Source organism: Oryza sativa, chromosome 4 (genome assembly GCF_034140825.1).
Source record: "Oryza sativa Japonica Group chromosome 4, ASM3414082v1".
Taxonomy (NCBI): Eukaryota; Viridiplantae; Streptophyta; class Magnoliopsida; order Poales; family Poaceae; genus Oryza; species Oryza sativa.
The window spans coordinates 3,054,286-3,080,950 of NC_089038.1; the positions used below are offsets into that span (position 1 = coordinate 3,054,286).

General features: G+C 44.6%; 1 protein-coding gene, 1 long non-coding RNA gene and 1 pseudogene across 3 annotated transcripts; 2 read left to right on the forward strand and 1 right to left on the reverse strand.

Moving 5' to 3' along the window:
* Positions 1-1,336: 1,336 nt before the first annotated feature.
* On the forward strand, positions 1,337-2,045 carry LOC136356052 (uncharacterized; annotated as a pseudogene).
* Positions 2,046-4,456: 2,411 nt separating this feature from the next.
* LOC107278282 (uncharacterized) lies at positions 4,457-10,804 on the reverse strand. Of its 2 annotated transcripts, XM_015779067.3 has the most exons (4): positions 9,877-10,804; positions 7,975-9,307; positions 6,906-6,951; positions 4,457-6,690 (listed from the first exon to the last, which is right to left on the reverse strand). In XM_015779067.3, the coding sequence occupies exon 4, from the start codon at positions 6,196-6,198 to the stop codon at positions 4,585-4,587; it is 1,614 nt and encodes a 537-aa protein (XP_015634553.1). In that variant the 5' UTR covers positions 6,199-6,690; positions 6,906-6,951; positions 7,975-9,307; positions 9,877-10,804; the 3' UTR covers positions 4,457-4,584. The 2 variants fall into 2 exon arrangements, with proteins under 2 accessions (XP_015634553.1, XP_066165340.1); XM_066309243.1 differs by lacking the exon at positions 6,906-6,951.
* Positions 10,805-13,504: 2,700 nt separating this feature from the next.
* LOC107280686 (uncharacterized) lies at positions 13,505-16,058 on the forward strand. The gene is made up of 2 exons (XR_001545239.3): positions 13,505-15,392; positions 15,703-16,058. It is a non-coding gene; the product is annotated as an uncharacterized lncRNA (long non-coding RNA).
* The last annotated feature ends 10,607 nt before the right edge of the window (positions 16,059-26,665 follow it).

Sequence of the window (26,665 nt, forward strand, 5' to 3'; positions counted from 1 at the left end):
CTGTTCTTTGTCAACCTTGGGTAATAAATCGACTAGCTCATGTTACTTATGTGACCTAGCTAGAACTATATGCTTAGCCATGCTTAATTACTACTAGCTCAGTTGATGGGATAATTACAGTATTAGACCTTTTTAGTATCAGAATGAGCTATGTGCTCAAGACATCTGGCCATGCTTCATGGTCGTAATTATCCAACTAAAATGCGACTGAATGGTGGGCTGTGGGTGCATGGTTTTGCTGGTCGCACCCATGGCAGTTAAGGACCGGTTCGCGGGATGCCCTGGAAGAACTTATCGTACTTACCACAAGCCAGCGTGGGCAACGGCTGGGCTTGTAGTGTAGCTTTCCTCTAGCCGACGCATCCAGGCAAGGGTGGGCGTGATGGAGTTTGGATGGGCCCTGCGACGGGCTACGCGGCTTTCGGATTCACCTAGGCACGAGAGGGGACTGCCCGCTGCCTTGCGAGGAGTGGGGGTGAAACCTGAGGTGTGGTGTGCTTGGTTAGAGGGGGTTATGCGAAGGGTCCTGTCACGGCCTCTTTCCGGTATGTCGTGGTGGCATGTCGGCGCACGGAAACGTGTTGTGGGGCTGTGTCTTGTGGGTACTGTTGTACACCTCTGATCAGAGTAAAACTATTCGAATAGCCGTGCCCGCGGTTATGGGCGGTCGACCAGATTCACCGTGATTAGTCTCACACTTAATAAATCGACCCAATACACTGTAGTCCAGGTGGGTTGGTTGGGCCTGTTCAACGTGGTGTAGCGTTGATCAGTGGAGATTCAATGTTACTTTAATTACTCAACAGTTTTACTGTTTTGCTCAATAAAATGTTTTACAACCGCCTTTATGCAAATAGCCACAAACCGTCCTTGTGTTCCCCTTGCACGTCTGCATCGTTGGTGTGGCTTGTTGAGTACGGTGGTTGTACTCAGCGTTGCTATTATTCCCCCTTTTCAGAAGTGTAGTGCTTCTGAGCTGAAGATGGAGTTAGAGGACCAAGGCTCAGACCCCAGTTGAGTTTTGCTTGTGGAGTGGAGCTGAAGCCCCGCTAGGATCGCCTTTTTCCGCTGCTGCTGCTTTTGTTTCGGTGTGAGGACTAAGTGCCTCTTCTGTAAGCATTTACGTTTTATTTACGTTGGGAACTGTTTATTACTTGTCGTTTTGTGTACCCTGGCTGGTCCTGGACAGGGATTTAATGCACAAAATAGTCTGGAAATTTGGGCTAAATTTCTGGGCGTGACACCGCCGGACGCACGCCGCAGGAGGAGGAGCTGGTGACGCTCTGGGCTGCGTTCATGCTGCTTCCCGCTGGTATGCCGGACAAAATGACCGCCTATGCCTTGGAAGACGGCGCTCTCGTTTCGCCAGAGGGTAAACGTGCTTCTTCTTCAGCCGATTGGCAAGCCGGATAATGACCAAATCCTGCTGGTTGCTCATGGCAATCTCCATGTCACCAAGGGTGCCTTCATAGATAATTTGCAGTACGAGCATGATGCCGAGGAACAAGAAATACTGCCTAAAACATGGGATGAAAACAGGACACTGTACAAGGTGGTTGAGATGGAGCTCTCCCTCATGTATGACATCCTCTACACCAAGGCAGCGATGGTGCACACCTGGGGTGGCTACGCCATCCGTGTCGCCTTTCCGTTCACCGGAGCCACCGCGTTCCTGTTGTTCTGGTTCCACAGCGAGGATGGTCAGTCGACGGCTGATGTCTTCATCACCTATATATTGCTGGCCGGCACCATCATTCTGGATATCATATGGCTTCTCAAAGCACTGGTGTCGACGTGGACCTATTCTTTCCTGAATGATAGGCCACGAATCTGGCTTCATCACGCACTTCTGTGCTCAGGGAAATGGCGACTACTCCATCGTCTCATCGTCTCGCTGAATCTATTTCGGTTCCTTCTCAATAAGGAGCCAACCAGCTATAGGATGTGGTCCGGAACCATGGGGGCAGTACAACATATTACACGAGTGCACTAGTAATGATCGAGATCAGACCAATACCTTCTTGCTGAGGAGGATATTCTCCTAATTGGTGAAGATGAGCAATTTTACAGTCCTTCAGGAGGGACTATGAGGTACCACTTTATCTATTGTAAATTTGGTACCTCTTGTTACCTAGGTACCATAAGGTACCAAATTTTACACTAAATTTTTGGTACCTCATGGTACCTCTCCTCAAGGATCGTAAAATTGCTCGGTGAAGATAGTTCCAGAGGATAATTGGATGGAGTACCAATACCACTCCTTGAAGGGCTTTCATATGTCATCAGATGTAAGCAAGCATTTGTTCGAAAGTATATGGAAATCTCTTAAGTTAGCGTACCCTCCTACTGTTCCTATCGACAAAGCCAAAGCAACTTTGCCTCCGGCGCCATTTCCACCACAGCATCCAGGTCGAGCAGATCCGGCAGAAATGATGCCGCCGACAAAACAAATTGTACGCCAGCGGGAATTAGAAGATGCTGATCTGAACTTCTCACCTGCATGCCAAGAGAGCATCCTGATCTGGCACATTGCCACGGACGTCTTCCTCTTATGCAGCCATCAATACTCATCCTTATCCAAAGAAGTGCAGGCGATCAAGCTGTTGTCAGATTACATGGTGTTCCTGGTCGCGGTGCGCCCCAATATGGTACCGGGCCTTAAGCTACGCAGTCTGTACGTAGCAGTTGGTTACGCTCTAACTAATGACGATGAAATATTGCCCAAGGAAGGATATCACTGTAACTTGACAGAGAAAAAGGAGAAGCTGGCCAATCGCCTAGTAGAAATGGAACAGAAGCCAAGCTCAAAGAATGCGCCGCGCAGCAAATGGAGACCCGGTGTCAGCGGACACGTACTGGTTCAGGCCAGAAAAGGCAAGTATTCTTTACGACAAGAATATAATTCTCTCAGACGGAACGAGTTTCGCGCGCGTGCTGCTAAGTCGTATAGGCCCGAACCCATATACCCCGCATGATATAGATCTTAATTACACAAGATATCAGAGACTTATAGATATGATTCCTGATTTGGAAGACGAAAGTAACAGGTTTGATATGATACATCGAAAATGATGAGCCTTATCTTCAGGGCATGGGTTCGTTTTCTGGTGTATACATCCGTGCGATGCACTAGGGATTCCCATGCCAAGCAGCTCGCCTGTGGTGGTGAGCTCACAACAATCATCTGGATCCTTAATGAATACGCTGGTATATTTCGCATCGACGGTGACCAGGGGGATGACGACAAGGACAAACTGACGAGTTCATATTTATAGTAACGAACATCGTTTGCACCTTCGACTGCAACTCATCGATTAATTTGTTTTCCTTGTTGATAACCTATATATATAGGGCATGTATCTCATTTCTTTTGTCTACATACGCTCTGTAATTAACTCACTACACTACTTAAAAAACCATTTTAGCATGCCCTCACCATAAGTTCACATACGGATAAAAATGCACAATGTCTACTTAATGTTTACTAGGTTAGATCGAGGTGATTAAGAAGCCGCCCACCGCCTCGAAAACTGTTTCAATTTACCCGAGCGACATAGTTAAGAAGCTGTCTGTAATACTCCCTCCATCTACTTTTGATAGTCAAATTTCCAAATCTGAAAATTCTATTTTTAATAGGCATATTTCAATTCAACAACCTATCATCTTAATGACTTTCTCGGATTTAATGCATGACTCTCCATTCTTCCACACAAGATTGGCTACTTGAGCATCGTGAAATGTAAATATTAATGAATCGCTTGTTTACGAGGAATGACTAGTAGCATGTTTAAATGGATGATAAGTAGGATTACTTATTATTGGTCTGTGTACCAAGATGAAATATAACTATCAAAAGTAGATGGAGGGAGTAACTAATAACACCATGCGCGCCTTGAGGCACCGGCTAAAAATAAATGTGGATTTCCACATGCGGCTGCCTCTTGCTCACACACGCGGCCGCGACCATCATGCTCCACCCAGCGCGCACACGATCTCTCGCCGGCGGCCTTTGAGGCTTCTGTCCTCAATGGGATGGGAAGAAGAAGAAAATAAAACAAGGAGCAAGAGGACAGAAAAGGATTTGACGAAAAACGTGATGGTAGTAGCAGTGGGTTGGAAATTTCAGACCGAAATTTCCGAAAAAATTTCGTTCATTTCGGTGACCCCTGATACGATATTAATTTGGCCGAAATTTTTGAATTTTTCATTTTTTTCATGAATTTAGATAATATTTGTTCAAATTCAACTAAATTTTGTTCAAAATTTCGAACCAAAATTTCCGAAATTTCAGGATTTCGGTGACCCCCGATAGAAAACCCTGAACCGATATAGTGAATGTAGCACAGATCAAATTTCCTACGAATTTGAATGACATGAATCTGAATAGACAAATAGAAGTGGCATTTATCTAAATAAGCATATTTGTAATGGCATAGATCCAATTAGCCCTAACTAATACCAGCCAGCAAACAAATCTTTTTTGCATTCATGTGGCTAGCAAGGCTGTGCTTGGCCAAGACGAGAGTTATTACAAGCCAGCCTAATTAATGACGGCAACCAAACAGATCCATAATTATTGTTGGGTTAATCTAAGTTTTTTTTCGAGATATAGAAATTGCGAGCATGTTCCGCCATAATCCACACAACCGTTGTGAGCTCACCGCCGCTGCTGAGCTGCTTGGCGTGGGACTCCCTGCTGCATCGGTGGCTAACGTAGTGGAGCATCTCCACCCACACCTTGAACAGAAACTCCAGACGGGCCCCGTCGTATTCGTTGAGCCTTTTGACTAGAAGGAGGGCAAGCGGCAGCGCACTGAGCGAGACCTTATTGTGTTTCCGGTTGTTGGCACTCAGCTTCTCGGCAAGGCTCTGGACGGAGGACCCGATCCTACTTTGGATGATATCTTCGATGGTTTTACTGTAAATAGTGCGTAGTGCAAGACCAGGTACCATGTAGGGACGTTCCACCACTACGAACATCATGTAGTTGGAAATAAGATTGATTGCTTTAACGTACTCGGTGGTCTCTACCTTCTCGGAGGTGCGGAGGTAGATGTCCGTCGCGATGTGCCAGATAATGATTTGCTGCTGGATCTCGTCGCGGAGTAACCTCCCGAACAAGTCGTTCACTTTCTTATGGCCATCCTTATGGCCTTCCTTTTTGGCTAATTTCTTCAGGATCCTCCAGCCCCTTTCTGCCTTGAGCAAGCCCGTCGAGTCCAATGGGATACCCGATTGCCCTGTTGGTGGTTCATCTTCATTTTTGTCCTTTTGGGCCTCGTCATCCTTATATTTGTCGTCGATTCTTAGAATATCTATTAAATAGTTGAACACCTGCTCCATGACACAATCAGGAATGACCGTGGTGCCGGAGTAGGTGTTGTCTTTCTTGCGCCACTCGACATGTATCTTCTTGGCAAGGTCGCGTGTGCAGAACTGCAACATGTTGTGCTGCCAGATGGTGCCGGACCACCTTCTGCTGTCCTCCGCATTGACAAGCCAGCGGATCCACGCGAGCACACGGCGGACCTGGCGCCATCGCCCGCCGCAGATGGCCGTGTGGTACAGCCAACCCCGCCGTGGCATGCGGATCAAGAAGGCGTACGCCCAGGTCGACCCGGCTGCCATGAGCAGCCACCATGTGTCTACAAGGACGGCGCCAACCAGCAATGTGTAGGTGATGGCCACGTCGACTAGCATAGCCCCATGCCCAAGGGCGCCGTGGAGGCTGAGATGGAACATCACCAAGGCACCGGCGGTGGCCAGCGGCGAAAAGACACGGATGCAGTAGCCATGCCACGTGTGGATGACGCCAGCCTTGGTGTACATGATGTCGTACAGCAGGGAGAGCTCCATCTGGAGGACAACCCACGTCTCGTCCCAACGCCATTGATCAATTGTAGCTTTCTCGTCCCAGGAGATATCAACCAACGCGGCCTTGCACGCGCCGAAATTGGCATGAGCCTGAAGCAGGGCATAGTCAGGATCTTTCTTGCTCACTGCAGGTGGAGTGGGAGGATCTCTAGCTCCTCCCTGCTCGCTGTCTCCTCTCTTCTTCTCCCTCTTTGCCTCCTCCTGCTTCTGCTTCTCAATTGTGCTCCGGATGGTGCTCAGGTGCCCATTGTAGAGCGCCCATATCCTCTCCCCGTACTTGACAACACCGACGACGAACATCAGCCACGACGCGGCCGGAAGCATAGCCAAGCTGCTGCTGCCGCTGCCGCTGGAAGATGCGACGAAAATGGCGTAGCCGGCGGCAAGGATCTTGGCGAAGAAAGTGGTCAGCAGCAGGCGCAACCAGAGCTGGTTGTCCTGGATGGCGTAGGCGCTGATGTTATCCGGGCCACCAAGGTGGACCAGCAGCAACGGCGCCCAGAACGCCAGCAGCTGCTGGCGCTCCCGAGACACCAGCGTGCCGTTGATGGAGAGGTGGCCGAGGCCATATGACAGCCAGACGATACGACAGCCAGACGAAAAACACACGCACGCCTCCGGCGCGGCGCCGCCGGATCCCGGCGAATAAGAGGAGCACTAGCTGCAGCCCGAAGCTGGAGAGGACCACGAACTCGATCGTCCATTTCCTCCAGAAGTACGCCGCGGAAGTGAAAATCTGCACTATCAGAGAGGCAGCTCCGGCCATATAGACATCCGGTGGAGACGCGGCCGCCTGTGCTCTCCACGGCCACGCACCTGAAAATTAATTCAATGTGCGCGCGCGCACCATCACAATCACAATGTAGGAGTAGTACTAAATATACACAAGCACAGGTGCAAAATTTACGAGACGGTTTGCAATTCATGTTGATAATATCACGAGATATCTGATACTACACCTTGCTCCCCCCCCCCCCCCCACCAAAAAAAATCCCAGATGATGGACGGGCAGTTACAGTGAGCACACAAACCTTAAACTTTGGTTTGGAGTTGATGGAGTCCAATCGCTTCAGTTCTCTTTTTTGTGTAATATACACACATATATATAATCGAAAAAAGCAGGGGTAATAATTAGTTTAGTAAGGACAATAAACAATTGATGTATAGATCGAGAGAGGCTAATAATTGTTAGCTTTTCAAAATAAAATATTTCTACTCGTCCCTTTTGAGAAACATATAGAAATATAAATAGCACATGCTAAAGGTGCCGTGAAATCGTACAAAGCTACAGTGCAACTTTTAGCTATTTGAAGAAGCGCAATTTTTTTATATCTCATAGATTAAAAATATCAGTCACCGGATCATTATCTTAAAAAAAATAATCCACAACCTATTAAATATAGAAAAAATATTTCTTGTTATTTGTTAGTCACTAAAACTAGCATGCCTAATTCTAATATTTAATATGGTTGTGAAGTGAGCGTAAATCAATTAGTTAGGTTTTTTGTGGTAGAACTAGCATACTCAGGCCTTAGACTTGACACGTGCGCTCGTATTTATGAATAATTATTCTTTTCATAGTAGATGACATATCCATCGACCTGCATTTTTACTGTGTTTGATCGGCAAGTTTGACCGTGCACACCACACCAGTTAAACCGATCTCCTCTGTTCGGTTTGTTCAGTCCCACACAAAGACAAATAACCACTTCACCAATTTTCCACCTATTATTTATCAATTTTTTTGATTATAACGTAATTTATCGTACTTATAAAAAATACGATGAGGTAGGATTTCTTTTAGCATTCTTTTTACCATCAATAAATAACATGCCCACTCATCTACGCGGGCTTCCTTTCTAGTTATATCTACCCTATAATACACCAACTCATCTTACTCAAACTCATTCATCATTGAACAAATCGGACGGCCTAAATCGCTCCCATTAACGCCCACCGCTAGGATCATGTCACGCCCAGAAATTTAGCCCAAATTTCCAGACTATTTTGTGTATTAAATCCCTGTCCAGGACCAGCCAGGGTACACAAAACGACAAGTAATACACAGTTCCAAACGTAAATAAAGCGTAAAATACTTACAGAAGAGGCACTTAGTCCTCACACCGAAACAAAAGCAGCAGCAGCGGAAAAAGGCGATCCTAGCGGGGCTTCAGCTCCACTCCACAGGCAAAACTCAACTGGGGTCTGAGCCTTGGTCCTCTAACTCCATCTTCAGCTCAGAAGCACTACACTTCTGAAAAGGGGGAATAATAGCAAGGCTGAGTACAACCACCGTACTCAGCAAGCCACACCAACGATGCAGACGTGCAAGGGGAACACAAGAACGGTTTGTGGCTATTTGCATAAAGGCGGTTGTAAAACATTTTATTGAGCAAAACAATAAAACTGTTGAGTAATTAAAGTAACATTAAATCTCCACTGATCAACGCTACACCACGTTGAACAGGCCCAACCAACCCACCTGGACTACAGTGCATTGGGTCGATTTAATAGGTGTGAGACTAATCACGGTGAATCTGGTCGATCGCCCATAACCGCGGGCACGGCTATTCGAATAGTTTTACTCTGGCCAGAGGTGCACGACTGTACCCACAAGACACAACCCACCGACATGTCACCGCGTCATCATGTGCCCATGATGCACACGTCACCATGTCGAGTGATTGTGACGAGACCCTTCGCATAACCCTCCCCTAACCATCCACACCACGCTAAGGTTTCACCCCCACCCCTCAAAAGGCAGTGGGCGGTCCCCTCTTGCGCCGCGGTGAATCCGGCAGCTGGACAACCGGACACCCCGGCCGACCCAACTCCATCACGCCCACCCTCGCCACCGGTGCCTAGGAAAGGGTCGAGCTATACTTCAGATCAAGCAGTTACCCACTCCCGCTTGTGGCAAGCGCTGTAAGTCTTCCAGGGTTTCCCGTGAACCGGTCCTTAATTGCCATGGGTGCGACTCACAAAAACCATGCACCCACAGCCCACCATTCAGTCGCATTTTAGTTGGATAATTACGACCATGAAACATGGCCAGATGTCTCGAGCACGCGGCTCAACAAGATACTAGAAAGGTCTAATACTGCAATTATCCCATCGACTGAGCTAGTGGTAATTAAGCATGGCTAAGCATATAGTTCTAGCTAGGTCACATAAGTAACATGAGCTAGTCGATTTATCACCCAAGGTTGACAAAGGATAGATATCAAGTAAACATGGTACAAGCGAGCAGATAGGTAAACCCTGATCCCATGTAATTAGCAAAACATGCATATTTATTTGCAAACGGTAAAACATTTATAAATTAGGATCAACATGCTCAAGGGGAATGTGTGACTTGCCTTGCTTCTTCACTTGGATTTTCCGAACTCTTTTCCTCGCGACCGCGGACTTCCGAAACGACGGATTCTACACGCTGGCACGCAAAACGAGGAAAAACTCTAATAAAAACCAAGGAAACAGTACATAAAAACTAAACAAACATGTAGAGCTCAATTTTAGATGAATTTTGCAAGTTGAATGGCTCAATTCGGAGTTCGAATGAATTAGATATGAATTTTAGAAGTTTTGAGCCATTTTAATGGATTTCTATAATTATTACCAATTTATTGCGCAATTATTAATTATTTTTACAAAAGAAATGGACCTCGCTGACGTCAGCAAGGGGCGGCCGGCGCCGACAGGTGGGTCCCAGGCGTCAGCGGCTCAAGGGGGCTCGGTCCACCATGGACCGGGTTCACAAGGGCGGTCCACCGCCCGTCCACGGGATGGACGGCCCAGATCGGCCCAAGCCGATCGGGCGGCTGAGGAGAGCGGTGGCCGGCACGGGCACAGCCGGGGCTGGCCCGACCGACCATAGAGGGCGGCGGCGCGCAGTCACCGGCGACGGCGGGCGGCGGGCGGCACAGGGAGCGGCGGCGCGCAGCGCGGGAAGCGGCGAGAGGAAACGGAGGCAGTGAGGGAGAGGGAGGTGGCGGAGCTCACCGAGGGGCACGGCGACGGCGAGAGCAGCCGGCGGAGGGAGGCGGCGGCGCTCCACAGGTCGACAAGGAGGAGGGGCTCCCGGCGGCGGAAGGCGGCGACCGGGCGGCGGATGGGGAAGAGCGGGACGCGGCGAAGCTGGCGATGCAGCCGATGCGTCGCAGCGGCGGCCGGGGTGAAGGTGAACGGCGACCGGAGGCGGAAAAAGGCGGCCGGTAGGGTGGTATGGCGGGGAGGTGGTTCTGGTGGTGGAGGGGAAAAAGGGATCGGTGGCCGGGCTTGCCCGCGCGGCGGCGAAGCCGGCTGCGGTGGTGGCAGGGCGCGGGAGCGGCTCAGGCGGCGACGACATGCGGCTGGAGGCGGTTTAGGGTGGTGGCGACTCGGGTGCATGGTGGAAGGGGAGTTTCGGCGGAGGTTTGTGCAAAAGGAGCGGTGGCCGATGTGCGGCGAGGCATGGCGAAGCCGGTGGTGTAAGCGGCGCAGCGCGGCAGTGGCTACGGTGACGGCGGCGTGCAGCCGGAGCTCGCCGGAAAGCAGCGGAGCGCGGGCTCGCGCGGGGAACACGGGAGAGGTAACGAGGAGCTCGGGGAGGAGAGGGAAACGGAAGAGGAGAGCACGAGGGTGCTTTTTATAGGCTCGGGGAGGAGAAATCGTGGCCGGACGTGGCGGATTTGAAGCGGCAACGGCCGGCGACGTGGGCGACATCGTGGGCGAAGTGGGGCTCGATTCGGCGCCGGTTTTGGAGGGGGAAAGTGGGGGAGGAGAGTGGAGGAGGTGGGGCGACGCGGTCCCGCGGTCAGGGCGAGCGCGCGGGTGGAGGAGGAGGCGGAATCGGCGGCGACGTGGGGAGAGCGTGGCGGCGGTTTCGGCTGAGGGAGCCGGAGGTTGGGGATGACAGGTGGGGTCCACGGGTCCCACCTGTCGGAGAGAGAGGGAGGGAGAGGCCGGCTGGGGGTTATGTGGACTTGGAGGAGGGGGAGCCGAGCTGGGCCGGCCCACGCGAAGAAAGGAGGGAAGGAGGGAAGGAGGGAAGGAGGGAAGGGAAGGGAGAATGGGCCGAGCCCAAAGACAAAGAGGGGATTTTAATTTCTTTTCTTTTTATTTTAATTGATTCGATGAACTTTGTGCCATTAAAATTACTTCTTGAGCTCCGAAAATTCACGAAAAATTCCGGAGAGTATTTTAGGGCACAAAGAATATTGCCAAATATTCCCGGCCAATGATTTTTAAGGGAAAATTTTAATTCTCCCATTATTTCACTTGATTAAATTGATTTAACTTTTATTTAATTTCTAGAAAATGCATTATTTAATGATTTTTAATCCCGAACGAAAATCGGGGCGTTACAGATCAGCCTCCCCTCCCCCTTCTCCCCCGTAACTCCAGATCGGCCTCCCCTCCCCCTCGCTCTCTTTCGCCTTCTCCCGTAACTCCTGGATCGGCCTCCCACCCCCCTCGCTCTCTTTTGGATTGGCCTCCCCTCTCGCGATTCTCCCCGCCATTCTCGCTTCCGCTAGGATCCCTCCCTCCGCCGCGTCGCTAGGTCGCCGCCGAAGATGGCGACGCCCGTTTGGCCGTTTGTCGCCGCCCGCTGCCGCTAGGATCCCTCCCTGCGCCGCATCGCTAGGTCGCTGCCGAAGACGGTAACGCCCGCTTGTCGCCGCCTGCTGCCCGTCGAAGAAGGCGATGCCCGCCGCCACCTCCTCATTCACCGCCCGCCGAAGACGACGATGCCCGCCTGTTTCTGCCTGCCCTCGCCTGCATCGATAAACCGTGTGGATCCAGTCCACCAGATGCGTGGGAGCAAAATTGACATTTCGTCCTTTAGCTCCTCTTTTTTTTCAATTAATTATATCAAAATAAAAGAATTATTACATATACAGCACAGAATGCCTCATTTGGTCAATTTATTTTTTTCCTTTAGTGTTTGCATTAATTTAGCACTAAAATTCAAGTACCAGTAGCGATATATGTTTTTTCATAAGTCACCGCACTTTAAAAAATGAAGTGATGGAGGTCAAAGAATATTTGATTCTTGCACTGGTCATTTCATTGGGAAATATTATCTGATAGACAATTTTGAGGTTTCAGAGAAAATTTACATCATGATAAAAAAGAAAACAACATAGTGGTTGGTTATTATGCTGTCCCCGTCATGCCAAATAATAAAAAACTGCATGCAGTGTTTTGCCTTTTATACCAGAGTTAAATGGTTTTTCCTTCCTCCACTGGTGGAGAAAGGGTTTGTAGTCCTGGTTGGTAACCCTATGTAGTCCCGGTTTTTCAACCGGGACTATGAATCCGGGACTAAAGATGTCCATCTTTAGTCTCGGTTAAAATAACCGGGACTAAAGATACATATTTAGTCCCGGTTCGTAACACCAACCGGGACTAAAGATTTAGTCCCGGTTGGTACTAAAGATTTAGTCCCGGTTAATGTAACCAACCGGGACTAAAGTTTTTTTTCTTTTTTTTCTTTTCTCATGTTCAATCTCTCCAAATCATTATAAAAATAAAAAATAACAAATCACACCACAAATCACAAATAACATATAGCACAAATCACAGATACACGAATCATAGATAGTTCACATATCATATATCTCCTAATATCATTCACAAATCACAGATCGCATCACAAATCACAGATCGAACAAATCACACAGATCGCACAAATCACAGTCATCCACATCACATTAAGAAGGAAAAAAGAAAAAAAAGCAAAAAATTCCATGCCGGGAGGCTCGAGGCGCTGCCTGCCGCCGCCGGGGCGGCCCTCCGCAGCTGCCGCGGGGCGGCCCTCCACGACTCCGCTTCCAGTCGCCGCGGGGCGGCCCTCTGCGCCTCCGCCGCCTGCCCTCCGGACGTGCAGCCGCCGCCGCCGGGCCCTCCGCGCGGGGCAGCCGCCGCTGCCGGCCGCCAGCGCCTCCACCACCTGCCTCCGCACCGGCCGGCGCTTGCCGCCGCCGGCCCTCCGCGCCGGCCGCCGCCCGCTGTTGCCAGGAAGACATGGGAGAGAGGAAGGGGAGGAGGAGAAGGAGGAAGAGGAGAAGGAGTGAGGAGGAGAACGAGTGGAGGGGAAGAAAAGCTAAGGATAAGACTGAGGAGGAGGGTCAGACAATGGACACGCGAAGAGATAAACATCGCGCGCGGCTTGGGGTGATTTTTAGTCTCGGTTGTTCTAAACAACCGGGACTAAAAATAATTGGGCTTGACACAACCTGACAACCTCTTCAACCAGGAGTAAAAATGATCTTTAGTCCCGGTTGGTGTTACCAACCGGGACTAAAGATCAAAAAATACCCCTCAACTTTTAAACCGGGACTAAAGATGCTTTTTAGTCCCGGTTTTTATTGGAACTGGGACTATTGTGGAATTAGGCCGACCGACCAAAGATGGTTTCTCCACCAGTGCTCGCAGCTGAAGAAAGAGCATTCTGAGCTGCTGCATGAGGCGAAGGTATGCCATATATGATGAAACAAAACATTATATCCAGGATGACTACTGCCTTCCAAATATGCAGTAGTTGTTTCTCGTGTTGACCCTGCATTAAGTATTTCCAAAACCATGTGGTAGTTCTGCATTAAGTATAACGCACCAAAGATTTTGGCTTTTGAAGAAAGATCTCCACCAACGATCCCCGTCGACCACGACCACACCGCCCGCCGATCCTCCATCGCCGTCTGAACGCGTCGCCGCCCGTTATCCACTACTACGTTGCCGTTGATCCCCTACCGCACACGGCTCTGGTCCACCAACGTCCTGGAAAATCGTCATCTGAATGCCTAAGCCAACGTGAGTGCCTTCTTCAGTTCCTCCTCTTCTACAGGTCTTCGTTGATGCAACAGGATACAAAAATTGATGGAGAGTGTATTTGATTGAACTGTCAGGTCTTCAGTTTCTCTTTTTTCTTGTTCGAGCCAATCGGCCAGATGAGCAATTTCAGAAACATGAATGGATTCATTATCTGTTATACCCTAAGCGCTCCCCTTTAGCAATTGGTTATATACTTTTCAGTAATGAATTTTGAACATGAACAGATAGAGGTACAAATTATATGCCCTAAGAGCATCTGGATGTGATCTAATTACTAAATTTGGTATGGAGTAGGACAAGTTTATAATATATAAATTAGTTGTATGGAGTAGGACAGTTATATAATGGTATTCCTGTTTACCATGCAATTCTGAATTGGTGACGAAATTTCATAGGTTTTATATGTGTTAGTTTATCACTGCTGATGCTGATGTTATAGTCAAATGAGGACTGCACTGTTAATGCACTGGAAATTGGAAACTACAAATTTGTATCATTGTTACATGTTGATATTTCTATAAAATTTGACTTTTGAGTGTACAACCAGAACTCCGTGTATTAATGATAAGACTCGTATTAAAAGAAAAGAGGTTGTCCTCGAAAACACATGTGCAATATTCACTATTCATATCCTACAAATTGATCGATGGTATGGAGGGGGCTGGGCTTAGAATTATTAATATGGTCAACTCAGGTAATCTTGCATCTGGTTGTCATCAATGGGGCTTTCATTCAGCTGGAATTGTCTACAAAATGCACCCTTCATATGTACCTGTTTGCACATGCCTATCGGTACTCCATGCATGGGTTATTTTAGCTACACATGTACTGCTCCAATTTGAGCTATTTTTAACTAATAATTAATTATTTAGTTATTTTCTTGATTATCTGATCCCTCAAATATTAATTATTCTTTTTGCACCTTATATTTACCAATATAGCTATACCTACAACAAAATAATTGATATCTCAAATATGGCTCCTAATCTTTCAGTTTGTTATCCTTTTTTCACTTTGCAATCATTTCGTTGGATGATACAAATGAATGATCCAATCTGAACGACACCATTAGATGAGTTTTGGAGCTTCATAAACATGAATGGATTTTGCGGTACAGATATTTGGAGCTTTTACGGTTACATGGGTACAGAAAAATCAAGAATGGGACACGCCTTAACAGAACAATTTGTAATGCTATTTCTTCAGTTCAAATTAGGAAACACAGTGGAATGTCCAATGTATTAAACTGTATAATTCAGAATTTAGGTGAAAACTTCAGAGTTTAGATGAAAACTTGAGAAGTGATTGCATCCCATGTACTCGAAAGGTTTTTGATGTTTTGTTTCGGTCTGCAAACTGATTGTTTTTTATTGGCGGTTCATCTGCATGCAGAGAAGGTGTTGCCTTGGTACTAAGTTTCTAACAAGTGTACTTGCTGTGGTATTTGCTAACTGCATGCAAATGCTCCATTTTTCCTATAATAATTATTACCCATCTGATCACATAGCATTTCTAATCGTGCTCATGAAGTCGGGAGAATAATAACATCCACCTCGGTGATTTATCTCTATTTTACATTTGCTTACAAGGCAAATTTGGATTTTGCTTAGGGGACCGCCTTAAAGCTTATCAAACGTACTGCACTACTGTGTGCGTGGAAGAGGAATACTAGTTCCTTAATTCAAAAGACTGGTTCATTTGTGGTGAGCACCTTTTGTTTTCTTATCTACTATTTAGCATGCCATTTAAGTACTCGATATTCTTCTAGCAGTGCACATTATTCAGCAATTTCAGATGTTAAATTGGCATTATTCTACAACTTACATAAGCATATGTCGTGCTCTGAATTCACATGTGTTAGCTCTAAATTTCAAATGTTTGATATAGATTGTCCTTATGATGCTAACTGCAACGACCTCATTGTTTATTATTATTATTGGATGCATCCTCATTGTTTATTATTATTATTGGATGCATTCAAGACGAGAATATTTTTTCTTTTTGAAATTACAGGGCGCGATTGGGCGGGTCTGGTATATTTTGGTAGTTCAATAGACCTTCTTAAATGCAGATTGAAAATATTAGTACCATGTTACGAACAGATGTGATGCAATCCATGACATGATCTATATTTTTTTATCACTGAAATTGACGTCTGAATATTATGTTTGAGGTCTGGAAGTGACACTGTGAGGTCTGAATATTATGTTTCAGGAAGAGTTCTATCCAAAGTTTGGAGATGTATTGAATGTAGGCAGATTTGTAAATTGTACATTCTTATTAGTCCTGGTACTCTATCAAATTAGAGTCAACTAAATTATACTCAACTGTATGTTGTATTTTTTTTGTTGTATTTCTTCACTGAAGTATTTCGTGTGTACTGTTTTTTCCTTTTCTTGGCCTGGATGAAATTTTCAATATTTATTATTCTTCTATGAATGAAACTGGACCACTATTGATTCTGCAAAATGTTAGACCAAAACAAGATATATTGTGAGAAATGTGTATGATTACAAATATGAAATTTAATAATTTATGAACAAAAATATTTTAATAAAAAAATATTTTAATAATTCTATCAACCGAAGGGACTATTGGTGTCTCAGCATATATTCTATGCAATACACATATTTTTCTTGCATCGTGACACGCATAACATTTTACAACGGTTTTGATAAAAATATTTATTCATCTCACGCGCGTCCTTCTTGTGTGTGCTGTGCCGTGTCATTATAATGCCTCGCACGTGGCTGATATTTTCCATTACTTTCTTGTTTCGGTGGAAAATAATATTTAAATTATCATTAGTGTTACTTAATATGCATGCAAATAATAGCATAATTTACTGAATAGGTATGGATGCAAATGGATCTCCTGTCGAAAGGCCGCTTTGTTTCAGAGATATAACTAACAGATTAAATGTAAGGCAAATAACACCTTGTAATGAAGTAGAAAACAAGAAGGAAGAAACTAGCAGAAAACGTGAATACCGTGCATGGAAGAAGGCAGAAGCAAATAATCCATATCATGGTACATTGAACCATCTGTTTATACAATTCTTGTTCTAATCTGTACATGTATATGTGATGAACCCTGAGCTCCACTACGGATACTTAAGGCTGTTGTTGGCCGATCTTTCGGTGAGTTGATGATAACTACGATTTGGGAGAAACGTTGACAATCCGACTACAACCGTACTAGACGTTGTTGAGCTGCGCCTTAGCGATCGATACACCTCTCCGTGGGTTGTTGATCTTGCCGGTACAGGTCAACCTTATTCCTGCAAGCAAATCGAAGAAACAAGCAAGAACAAGATAAAACGCAATCTGAATTGCAGATAGGAATTGAACACAAATGATAAGTTTGGGGTTCCGTAACGAGCAAACCGGCGATCTAATCGATCACGGGATTACCCGGCAAAGTAGCAAAGCTAAACTTTAAACTAAACAAAACCCAAGAAACCCTGAAGGGCTACCTAGCTATTTAAGGAGGTGGGAGGACCTCTAGGTCGTCCTCCACCTGGTTGGGGCGCACCCCACATGGGCCCCACTTGGGCCGGTGTCCCAGACGAAGTTACAAGCCCATAGGCCCATTACAGGTGACGCAACACCTTGTTTCTTTGATTGCGGCCAACTGAGAGGGAGTTTGGTGATGAGGCTGGATCCATTGCAAAGAGGACTCCGAGACCTTGCCATCAAGTACTCACGGGCCCAAAACGGAGCTTGTATGCAAATTTGGCGGCCGTTTGAAGTCAGCAGTGTAGCAGGTGGCCGAATCGGATTCCAGTACCTGGAGAACTTGATCTTGATATCATCTTGTTCATCCATGATGTGAGCAATGGTTGTATATGTAGTAGCCATGGTCACATCATCCTCCCCTTCTTCACGGAAAACCGTCCTCGGTTTTTCCATATGGTGCTCTTCACATAGTCCATTCAAAATAACCTGTTTCATCCAATCAAAATAAACTCGAAGTATTGTGATTAGCAATAACATGTTTCTCTAAATCCGAACAAATAAAAACTCTATGCACCAAATATATTTCTCTATCATTATATTTGCCAAAGATATGAAAAATAGCATTAGTTGGACATGGCATATCAGACTTAGCAAATAATTTCTCCTCTAAATTATGGAGCTCACAAAAATCGCCAAACTGAACATAGCCCAAAGTATTTAAAGAAGATAGCAATTCACGTTCCTATACTTCATTAGCAATGTGAACAACATGCTTAAAATAAACACACAAAGAAATTCTAGAAATAGCATGTTCATTCACTAGTTGTGCCATGGATATAAGTGAAGTATTATCGCATAACTCTTTTTTATGACAAGGAACAACAAGTAAATCAACTTGTGACAAAGGCAACTCAGTAATTGATTCCACTAATGGTTGCTCTATTATAGCATGAAAAGTGGACAAGTGTAGCTCACCTTAAGAATACTAATCATTATTTCTCTCAGCACCATTTAATTTACCTTGCGAACTTTCTTCAGACATTGCAGGTGCTTTATCCTCTTTCTTCTCAAGTATACCATTCTCCTCCTTTTGTTGGATGTGCTGATCTTCCTGCAAAACGTTAGTAACAAGGGAGGCAAAAGATTGCTCCTCCAATGTTTGCACATCATCATTGCATAAGTATATAGGAGATTCAGAAATAGGAGATAAATCACATTGGTCATGCGTCCTCGCCTTTGATATGATCTGACTCTCAGTGCTACGAGCAAGCATGAATAGGTGTCCAATATGATTATATTTCACATTAGCAAGAGAAACCTGAATTTTAGAATTAAGCCCCTTGAAAAATCTACGCATTGTGTTTTCATTGCATTCTTTTAGACCACTGTAGATGATACAAACTTTAAATTCATGAATGTACTCCTTAATAGTTTTATCACCTTGTTTCAGATGTTCTTATTTCTCACAAAGAATACATTTGTAATAAGAACTCACAAAACGTTTTCTCATCAAGGTTTTGTATTCATCCCAAGTTCCAGGTATGTTACTCACATAACTCCACCAGAAGAGAGCAGAAGAGGTAAACTTATTACTAGCAGCCTTAATCATTTGAGCATCAGAAAAATCATTTTTATCAAATTCATTGTCTACTGCTAGCTCCCAATCAATATAAGCAATAGAATCATACTTACCATCGTAGAATGGTAACTTAGATTCAACTCGTGCAAAATTATAGTCAGGTACGTCATATGCATCTTGAGAAGAAGTCGACATCTCTCGTCGATGGTGAAGAAGCCGATGTTGAGCATGACCGTCTCGTATCCCCTTGCGCAATCCTGCCATGGTTAGTAGCAAACAAGAAACATACACAAGAATATGCACGCTCCTATCAACTACTAGGTAGTGGAAGCTCCAATATCACACACACTCAAGGTTTTTACCAAGCTCTTACAAGTTCTTATCAAAGCAAGCGGAATGGTGATGTACACTGACTCAACCAAGCACCCCAATGGAGGTTGGATGTATCGATGCCTTGGCAAACACTTGTTGTATGGCTGCAATCAAATCTGTAGAGCTCTGGGTAGGCTTAAATATGTAGCAAAGGAATAGCAAGTGGTCAAATTAGATAATGCAAAGTTGAATGATTGTTCAAAGTCAGTACCGTGCTGGTCCTAGGATAGAACGTACTAGAGACGCGAGCCTAGACATAAACGGTACCACAAAATAGCACTAGGAACAACTCAAGCACACTCTGGTATATCCAAGCGATCCAAAAAATAGCAAGTGATTTTCTCTTTTCCTTCCTTCTTCTCTTTTTCTTTCTTTCTTTCTTTCTTCTTTTTTTTCTTTTTTTTTTGTCGGTGCGGCTTTTTCTTTCTCTCTCTTTTTTTAAGCACCTTTTCTGCCTTTTTTCTTTTTTTAACAAAAACTAACTCAAGGACCTCAATATAAGGTCATAGGGACCCAAATGTAAATATAAAAATTACAGAGACTCAAATGTAAATGTCTAAACCCAAAATTAAAATTATAGAAAAATGGGATGCTCTCGTCGTACAGATTCCATTTTTGCAAATGGATATTGAATCCGATACAAAAAGAAAATTTTACCAGTGTTTGACACACCTGAACAGAAACGGAGTGTGAGGGAGGGAGGGAGTCGGACTCACAAGTCCCGGCCGCGAGATTGGAAGGGAAGAGATCCCAATCGGCGTCGGTTAGGAAAGGCGCCACGTAATAAATAGAAACAGACTCAGCACTTCTTTTTTAGTAGTTCTGCGTGGCACCCCAAATAAAAACCAATCTACAAATTGTAGCACTCCATCCAAAAACCGATCTACTATCCCCTTTCTCTCTTCATCCTCGCGCAACAGAAACAGGTGCGGACAAATACAAACATGGTAGGACGGCAAACCCTAGATGCAACTCCAAAACCGACCGATAAAAACTGTTGAAAACTACAAAAATAGAACCCTGACAGCAAGGCGGTTTCGTTTTTGTAGATCCCGACGACAAAGTGGTACAAAACGTGACCAGAACTTGAAACTCTAAACGAACTAAACACTAAGACCAGTAACACGACTCGACAATGCAACACAAAACTCAACAATGCAAAAAACTGAAAAGAACAATGCAATGGCACAAAGATGGCAAGGTACAGGATGCAATTTTTTTGTAGGCAACTTTTCAGGTTATAGGTAGATAAAAACTCAGCGAGCAACGAAAGCTCTGATACCATCTGATGAACCCTGAGTTCCACTCAAGACACTCAACGCTGTTGTTGGCCCGATCTTTCGGTGAGTTGTAGATAACTACGATTTAGGAGAAACGTTGATGACCCGACTACAATCGTACTAGACGTTGTTGTGTTGCGCCTTAGCGATCGATACACCTCTCCGTGGGTTATTGATCTTGCCGGTGCAAATCAGCCTTATTCCTGCAAGAAAATCGAAGAAACAAGCAAGAACAAGATAAAAGCAATCTGAATTGCAAATACAAATTGAATACAAATGATAAGTTAGGGGTTCCGTAACGAGCAAACCGATGATCTAACCGATCACGGGATCACCCAGCAAAGTAGCAAAGCTAAACTTTAATCTAAACAAAACCCAAGAAACTCTAAAGGGGTACCTGGCTCATTATAATGGTGGGAGGACGACCAAAGGGACTCTAGGGTCATGATCCACCTAGATGGGGCGCACCCTACATGGGCCCCACTTGGGCTGGGGTCCCAGACGAAGTTACATGCCCATAGGCCCATGATAGGTGATGCAGCATCTTGTTTCTTTGATTGCGGCCAACTGAGAGGGAGTTTTGCGATGAGGCTGCATCCGTTGGAAAGAGGACTCCGAGACCTTTCCATCAAGTACTCACGGGCCCAAAACGGAGGTCGTATGCAAATTTGGCGACTGTTTGAAGTCAGCAGTGTAGCAGGTGGCCGAATCGGATTCTAGTACTTGGAGGACTTGATCTTGATATCATCTTGTACATCCGTGATGTGTGCAATGGTTGTATCTGTAGTAGCCATGGTCACATCAATATGTCATTGGCAACATACTCTTAATTTTAGAGGTGGCAATACCTGACAAACACGTAGTAGAAAGGAATAGAAAGCAATGTGAATACCGTGCAAGAAAGAATTCCGTTATAGAAGATGCTCACAGCCCAATCACACCGGCAATACCAGCAGAGCCAACTGCTTCTGTTTTTGTAAAACATGAAACTGGCAATTCCCAGCTAGCTAAATTGTCAAATGAACAACGAGAAGAAAGGAACAGAAAAGAACGTAAATATCGCAAAAGGAAGAGGGATGAGATGAACAATGTTGACATAAGTGTATTATCAAACACCCCAATGCAACTGTTAACAATTTCCAGTTCCATGCAAAGTGATGGTGGCAACATCTGTCGAGACGAAAAGTTTGAGAAACAAAGAGAAGATAGAAACCGAAAGCAACGCGAATATCGTGCAAGTAAGAAGGCTGAGTCAAACAATGTTATCTTAGCAAATTTTGATGCAACCACCCCTATTATTGGTAAAGTTTACTGTCACAAGCAACACTATATCTTTATATATTCTTCTAACAATTATTTTTGTCCTAGGGTCATCATTTGGGACTACATATTCTACCATTTTGCAAGCATCGAGTGTTACTAACAATAAAAATGGAAACATAGATGATCCAACGGATTGACTTCATAGAAATGATACCTATAAACGACAATACAAGAAGAGGAAACCAGTGATCATTGAAGAAGATAAAGACTCACCTACCCTAGGTAAACACAGTCGAGTGTGTCAGGTATTGTTTATAAGTGTGCCTGATATTTTTTACAATTACATATAATTTAATATTTAATGAATAATACCTTTTCTAACGAGATGGAGTTACACAAGAAGAGACTATCCATGTGCAAGATGCAAAAGTACATACCCCAGATGACACTTACGTCGAATTTGATAGTGGATTACTTGAACCTCCACTAATTGATTTTGTCCATGAAGGTGAGTTGTGAGATATCATTTTATTATTTATTAACCCATGAACCATTTGGTCTCATTTACAATAACCTATTGTGAAATAGATCATGGTGAGACTGCAGAAATCTATGACATCGCAGATAATGTTGATGAGTTAGATATGCAATTCCGGCAAAGTAAGTTACCAATATTGTTTACTTTATCCTTATTATCTATGCATCATCAAATTTTAATACCAAACATTTTTCCTCTACATATGATGGGTACAAGTCATATCGTGTGGATGTTAAGGGTGTTAATGGTATTGAAGCCAATGATGTACACGACCATGTATACAATAAACTGCCCAAGACACACCACATTTTAAAGAAAGTACCTGATTGTGAGTTTTGCAACGCGATAAGGTTTCAGTATGAGTCTCCTGGATTCTGTTGCAGGCAGGGGAAAATAAATGTACATGTTCCAGAAATCCTTGCCGAGTTAATACGGTTGTTTACCAGTCAAGTGCATAATGATGCAAAGTATTTTAGAAAGCACATACGGTATTTCAACTCCCATTTCTCATTCACGAGCCTTGGAGTTACCCTTGACCAACGAGTCAGCACTGCAGCGAGAACTAGTGTGTATACATTTCGTGTGCACGGTGCGTTGTACCATTGCCTGGATAATTTGGTTCCAGGTTCTCAAGGGCCGCGCAATATGCAGTTTTACTTTTATGATACAGAAGATGCTGATGCACTGGCCCATAGGGTTCGTAGGTCTCCTGACGTTGATCTCAACCATGTTCGGGTCAATCTACGTATTTTGGAGCAAAACCCGTATGCACAAACCTTCAGCAGATTTGGATCCATGCCCAATATAGATGACTACATGATTGAGCTCAACACTAATGTAACGCCTGACCAAGGAAGATATAATGCACCTACCGCATCCCAGGTTGCTGCTATTAGGTTATAGGGGGATGATCCAATGAGAACTTTTGATAGACATGTCTTGGTACATACAAAAGGTGATAAGCCCTGTTATATCAAAGCATACCATGGTTGTTATGGTCCTTTGGCGTATCCTTTATTTAACCCTAATGGGGAGACTCGGTGGAACCTGAAAATGTGGAAATGGATGAATCATGTGAGGCATCAACTTTAGGTGATGTACGTACCAACGAAGAAAGCACTTTTCTTGATCTTCCGGGTACGTACACTCGTGGCTTTTGTCAAATAATTTCTAAACTTTATGTCCTTATGCATTGTTTATGTATATCAATATGTAAGTTTGGACGTAGAGAACGAGGTTATTGACAATTATCTAGACAATGACAATGATAATGACGATAGTAGCAAATCAGGCAAAGGTAAAAAAGACAAGTTTGTCACAGTGAGGGAGTACTATTGCTTTAGGCTGCAGGTTAGAAGGGGACTTCTAAACATCATTTTGTTCAGAGGACGACTTTTCTAACAATGGGCCGTTGATATGTACATCAAATCAAGTCTATGAGACTTGATTGGTACTCAAAACCAGAGAACAAAAAAAAGATTCGGACTGAGCTATACCAGGTAAATGATATAACATATTTCCACAAATATTGACACTGTCTCCCATCTATGATTCAACATATCAGTTATTTGATCATGGTGTTATTTAATGACTGCAGGGCGTGGTTGACGTGCTTTCTTTTGGAGAGACAAGCGGTTCAGCGGTTGGTAAAAGGGTTGTGCTACCTCGATCTTTTCTTGGAGGTGATCGCGACATGCAGCGAAGGTTTCTCAATGCGATGGCTCTTATCCAACGTTTTGGGAGGCTAGATTACTTCATTACAATGACGTGCAACCCATATTGGGATGATATAACGGAAAATCTAGAACCTGGCCAGCTACCGCAAGATTGACCAGATGTTGTCACAAGAGTTTTCAGGGATAAGCTGCGAGATATGCTGGATCTATTTGTGAAGAAAATATATTTTGGGGAGGTTCAGGCTGATGCGCATGTCACTGAGTTTCAGAAGAGGGGACTACCACATGAACAAATCTTGTTGATCATGAAGTCAGGAAGTAAATTGACAACCCCAGATGAGTACGATAAAGTGATTTGTGCAGAGATACTAGACAAGGCCAAATACCCTGAGCTACATCGTCTTGTCATTAAGCATATGCTGCACGAACCATGCGGCGCACTGAACAAGAATTGTGCTTGTATGGTGGATGGAGAGTGTCGCTTCGACTTTCCTCAACAGTTCAACCAAGCAACACAACGGGGGAAGGACTCGTACCCGTTGTACAGGAGGAGAGATGACGGATGGCGTGTCAAGATTAGTGGTGCAGTGCTAGATAACAGGTGGGTGGTCCCATATAATCCAGAATTGCTTATGCGGTATAACTGTCACATCAATGTTGAGGCTTGTGCAAGCATCAAATCTGTGAAGTACCTATATAAGTATGTGTACAAAGGACATGACTGTGCATCTTTCTCGGTTGATTCATCTGGGGAAATAAATGAGATACAACAGTACAAAAATGCGAGATATGTGACACCACCAGAGGCTATATATAGAATGCTTCATTTCCCACTATTTGGTATCTATCCAGCTGTTCTGCAGCTCCAACTTCATCTTCCTAATATGCAGTATGTCACATATGATGAGGATGGTAATCTTGAGAATGTTGTCAATAATCGATCTTCTTCTAGGACAACTCTTACGGAGTATTTCAAAATGAATCAAGTAGACCCGGAAGCAAGGAAATTGCTATACAAGGAGTTCCCCAAACATTATCGTTGGATAACTGGACAGAATGTGTGGCAGAAAAGGAAAACGAAGAGAGGCCAAGTTGGACGGGTTGTGTACGCTCACCCTAGAGAAGGGGAGAGATACTACTTAGGAGTTCTTCTCAACCACGTGCGAGGTGCAACCTCATTTGAAGATTTGAGGACACTGTCAGGTACAACGTACTCTACTTTTAGGGAGGCATGCGAGAAGAGAGGGCTTGTGGAGACGGACAAATCACAAGACGATTGTTTGAATGAGGCATCCACTTTCCAAATGCCATCTACTTTGCGTCGGTTATTTGCAACCATACTGGTATTTTATGAAGTCACCGATATCCGTGCATTATGGGACAACCACAAGGCTGCAATGTCTAAAGATTATAGTAGAGGGAGCACTAACCCTGCAGCAGTAGAGCAGATGGTGCTACGAGACATACGTGATTTGCTCCATTCCATGGGGAAGGATATCACGAAGTATGGTCTTCTCGAGATCATTGATATAGGTATTTTTTGTTATACTGGAACATTTTTTTAGTAATTTACATTCGCACCACCCACCAATAGTTTTAAGATGCATATTTTTGTTTTCACTAATCAGGTGAACGTTGAAACGACGTAATGACAAAGATTATAGAGGAACTTAACGTGTCAGTGGACCAAGACCATTTAGACATATGCACATCCCTTAATGATGAGCAGCGTGCAGGATTTGATGAGATCATTGATCATGTAACTAATAAGAAGAGCCATGTATTTTTTATAGATGGCTCAGGTGGCACTGGCAAAACATTTTTGTACAAGGCGCTTCTTGCTAGAGTGCGGTCTTAATAGCCATTGCAACTACGACATCTGGTATAGCAGCGTCGATTTTGCCCGGAGGACGTATTGCGCACTCGAGATTCAAAATCCCTATTAAGATTGCTCACAACAGCATGTGCAACTTCAAGAAGCAAAATGGCACTGCAAAGTTGCTTCGCATGGCGTCCTTAATTATTTGGGATGAAGCTGCAATGACGAAGCGTCAGGCAGTTGAGACTCTTGATAGATCCCTTCAAGACATTATGGGTTGTTCATTGCCATTTGGAGGTAATGTCATTGTATTTGGTGGTGATTTCAGACAAGTTCTTCCCGTGGTGACACGTGGGACAAGGGCACAGATAATTTATGCTACCTTGCAGAGATCTTATTTATGGAAAAATATAAGGAAGATACGCCTTTCGCATAACATGAGGGCTCTATATGACCCGTGGTTTTCGGATTATCTACTTCGGATTGGAAACGGGACGGAAAACACAATCGGAGATGATTACGTCTGTCTGCCTGATGAAATTGTCATTGGTTATGTAGACATTGAAGATTCAGTGAACACACTGATTGAATATGTGTTCCCCTCGCTCAATGATGAGAGAAATACAACCTCCGTGGAATATATGAGCACACGGGCCATTCTCTTAACAAAAAATGATTTTGTAGATAAGCTAAACACAAAGATGATCGACAGGTTTCATGACAAGGAAAAGATTTAACATAGCTTTGATTCGTCGATGATGATTCCCAAAATAACTACCCTTTGAACTTTCTGAACACGATAACTCCAAATGGCCACTCTCCACATGAGCTGAAAGTTAAGGTCAACTGTCCTGTTATTCTCCTCCGCAACCTTGATCCTAAAATGGACTATGCAATGGAACAAGACTAATGATCAGCACATTCCAAGACAATGCATTGATGCTGAAATCGCTGGTGGACATCATGCACGCAAAAGGGTGTTCATACCAAG